Raw genomic sequence first — 2,600 nt, forward strand, 5'->3', positions numbered from 1 at the left:
AATTTAAAAATAGAGGTCGTTTCAGGGTGTTGATTTTGAATTGTGATTTAAATCATGTGAATTGAAATCATCCCTCAGACGCCCAATTTAAATTAAAAATTTGCATTAATAAAGGTGCATTCTAACTGGTTTTTAGAACAATAAAATATCAATTTAAAATTGAATGAAGCCACTGGACAACCTTAAAGGGTTGAATTAATGTTTCTAAAGAATTATAATGACTATTATTGAGAGAGTGGTACACACCAGTGCTCCCTCTAAGCTATGGAGTCTTGTGAGCAAAAATTCCACCTTGTGAGCTACTGTCAGGTTCCACAGTCAAACAACTGAGCACACGCTTGTCATAAGGTTATACTTTATTGCCAGAACTATGGATGCAGTAACATAGTCACTGTTAGGAGTAACTACCTTCAAGCAAGCATAGAGAGATATAGGGCATTCGTATGCACACACACCCCACACACCCTTAGGCCAGTCGGCCTTACTCCCGCGCGGGAATGGGGCCCAAGTCTGTTAGAGCCGAAGCTGGGAATCGAAACTAGTCTCACGGGTAATTAATGGGAAGACACTACACAGGCAGTCTACAAGATCAGCGATAGGGAAGCTAAGGAATGCAGCATCAGCTGGTACACAGGTTAAGCAAACGAACCCTGGCCCATAAACATCATGGCAGCATAGCTGACAGCTACTGGCATTAAAGTTGTGAGCAAACAGTTTGGCTTCTGCATAAATTAGTTTGCTCTGGAGCCATCCTTCCGGACCCAAGGCAAAAATGTGTGAACCGGAGGCTAAAAAACTGAGCTGGCTCACACTAACTCTGCTTAGAGGGAACACTGGTACACACTACTTTGCTTTTTCAGATTACTCAGTGTTCATGACCCAGGTGTCGACTGGGAAATAATAGAAATTTCTGCTCATTTCCATTGCAGCTTTCTGATTTGTTATGGAACTGCCCTGGCTCATCCCGTTAAAAAAACCTAAATTTCAACCAAAAGTAAGGGCTAATAATAGTAGCTAGGCAGATCAGTGTTCTGAATAAGGTAGAAAGTAAACGTTGATTTAAAAAAATGCATATATTTAATTAAATTGAATCAGTTGCCGAGGAGGGGTGAAAAAGCTACCTAGAAGGATAAGTGACTAATGCTTATGATAGCTTGCCAGTCTCTGGCTCCCAGCATCATGCCATATACACTTAATATAGTATACATTTTCCCACAATTTGTTTTTGATACCTTCCTCCCCTTCAGCCATTCTTAAGACAGTCATAAGTTCAGTCTGACGTCATTGTGTGCAGTAAGTTCAGATTTCATACTAAAGCAGGTTATTGTAGAAGGAGCTCATTGTGGTTGAAACTCTTAAACCCTCATGTGAATTTTTAAATAATTTGTTCTACCCAAGCCTGTTTCCGGTAACTGTCAGTCTTCTTTCAAGCAGCAATCTAAGTACAAAGTTATCAACAAAGACCAATGGTGCAATGTTCTGGAGTTCAGCAGAACCATCAATCTTGACCTCAGCAATTACGATGAAGATGGAGCATGTATGTATTTGCATAAAAACAAATGCCATTTCTGTAGCAAGCATATTAATGTGCTGTTCCCTCTAATTTTTCTCATTTTGAGCAAAATCAAATGTTAAAAAACACCCTCTTTCTTTCTCTCTTGCAGGGCCAGTATTGCTGGATGAATTCGTGGAGTGGTATAAAGAGAAACAAATGACATAGGAATTTTAACTACGCACAGCCACTCAAGAGTCTTTGTTACTACAGTTAAGTCAACCGTTAGCCATAAACTGCTATTTGTATCAAAGCGCATGCTGCTTTTTCCTGCACTGTATTCCCATTTTCAGGGACCTTTTGGTGTTTTGCTGTTTAACAGGCCAGCTCTGCTTGCTGTGTAGCATTGTTCTCTTCGAAGGCTGCTTTGCATTTTGTATCGACACTACAGATGGTGAACTTACCAGCATCCTCACTGTGATTATGTGTATATTGCTGTCTGAACTTTGTATATGTGTATAAAAAGAAAGCTTCACCTAGGAAATTATTTCAGCAGAAATGTATTGTAAAAATAATTTTTGTGGCATATTTCTATCTGCATTCAATAACCATGTAACTTAATCTTTAATTTTCACTTGGTCTCAGACGTAGCATTTCAGGAAAAAAGAAAAGTTGATTGTTGGGGCAGTGACCATCAGGAGCCGTTGCCAGCTGGCAACAGTGTTTAAGATGCCAATTTGTGAGAGGAGATCCTGCAGTATAGTTTCTTCCACAGCTGGATGCCCAGCAGTTATTTAGTAAGCAGATATTGGCTTTCATCTTTTTGAAAAAATTAAAACCTTTGTAACTGTCCCCGTTGTGAACACTTTCCTTCAGGCAGTGTAGTCGAACCCTTGTAACTTGAATCCAGCCAAAAATGCAGATTCACAAGGAAGTGAAAGGGTGAATAAATATACAGCTGAGTTCCGTGTTCTCAAGTGCTGCTGCTTACGGAGGAATCATCTGAAAGCAGGCAAATAAATATACAGCTGAGTGTCTTTGTTAATGCCGTCTTCTCAAGTGCTTCTGCTTACGGAGGAATCATCTGAAAGCAGGAACCGTCAAACAG

General features: G+C 39.9%; 1 protein-coding gene across 1 annotated transcript in view; it reads left to right on the plus strand.

The window, feature by feature from the left end:
* The window catches only part of DCUN1D4 (defective in cullin neddylation 1 domain containing 4), an 8,526-nt gene extending 6,031 nt beyond the window's left edge, over positions 1 to 2,495 (plus strand). The window contains exons 6-7 of the mRNA XM_015407709.1: positions 1,435 to 1,537; positions 1,665 to 2,495. Of these exons, the coding sequence (XP_015263195.1) occupies positions 1,435 to 1,537; positions 1,665 to 1,720 (159 nt within the window). The 3' untranslated portion in view covers positions 1,721 to 2,495. The remainder of the gene's footprint in view (positions 1 to 1,434; positions 1,538 to 1,664) is intronic.
* Positions 2,496 to 2,600: the final 105 nt, after the last annotated feature.

Source organism: Gekko japonicus, unplaced genomic scaffold (assembly GCF_001447785.1).
Source record: "Gekko japonicus isolate JY-2015 unplaced genomic scaffold, Gekko_japonicus_V1.1 scaffold1786, whole genome shotgun sequence".
NCBI lineage: Eukaryota > Metazoa > Chordata > Lepidosauria > Squamata > Gekkonidae > Gekko > Gekko japonicus.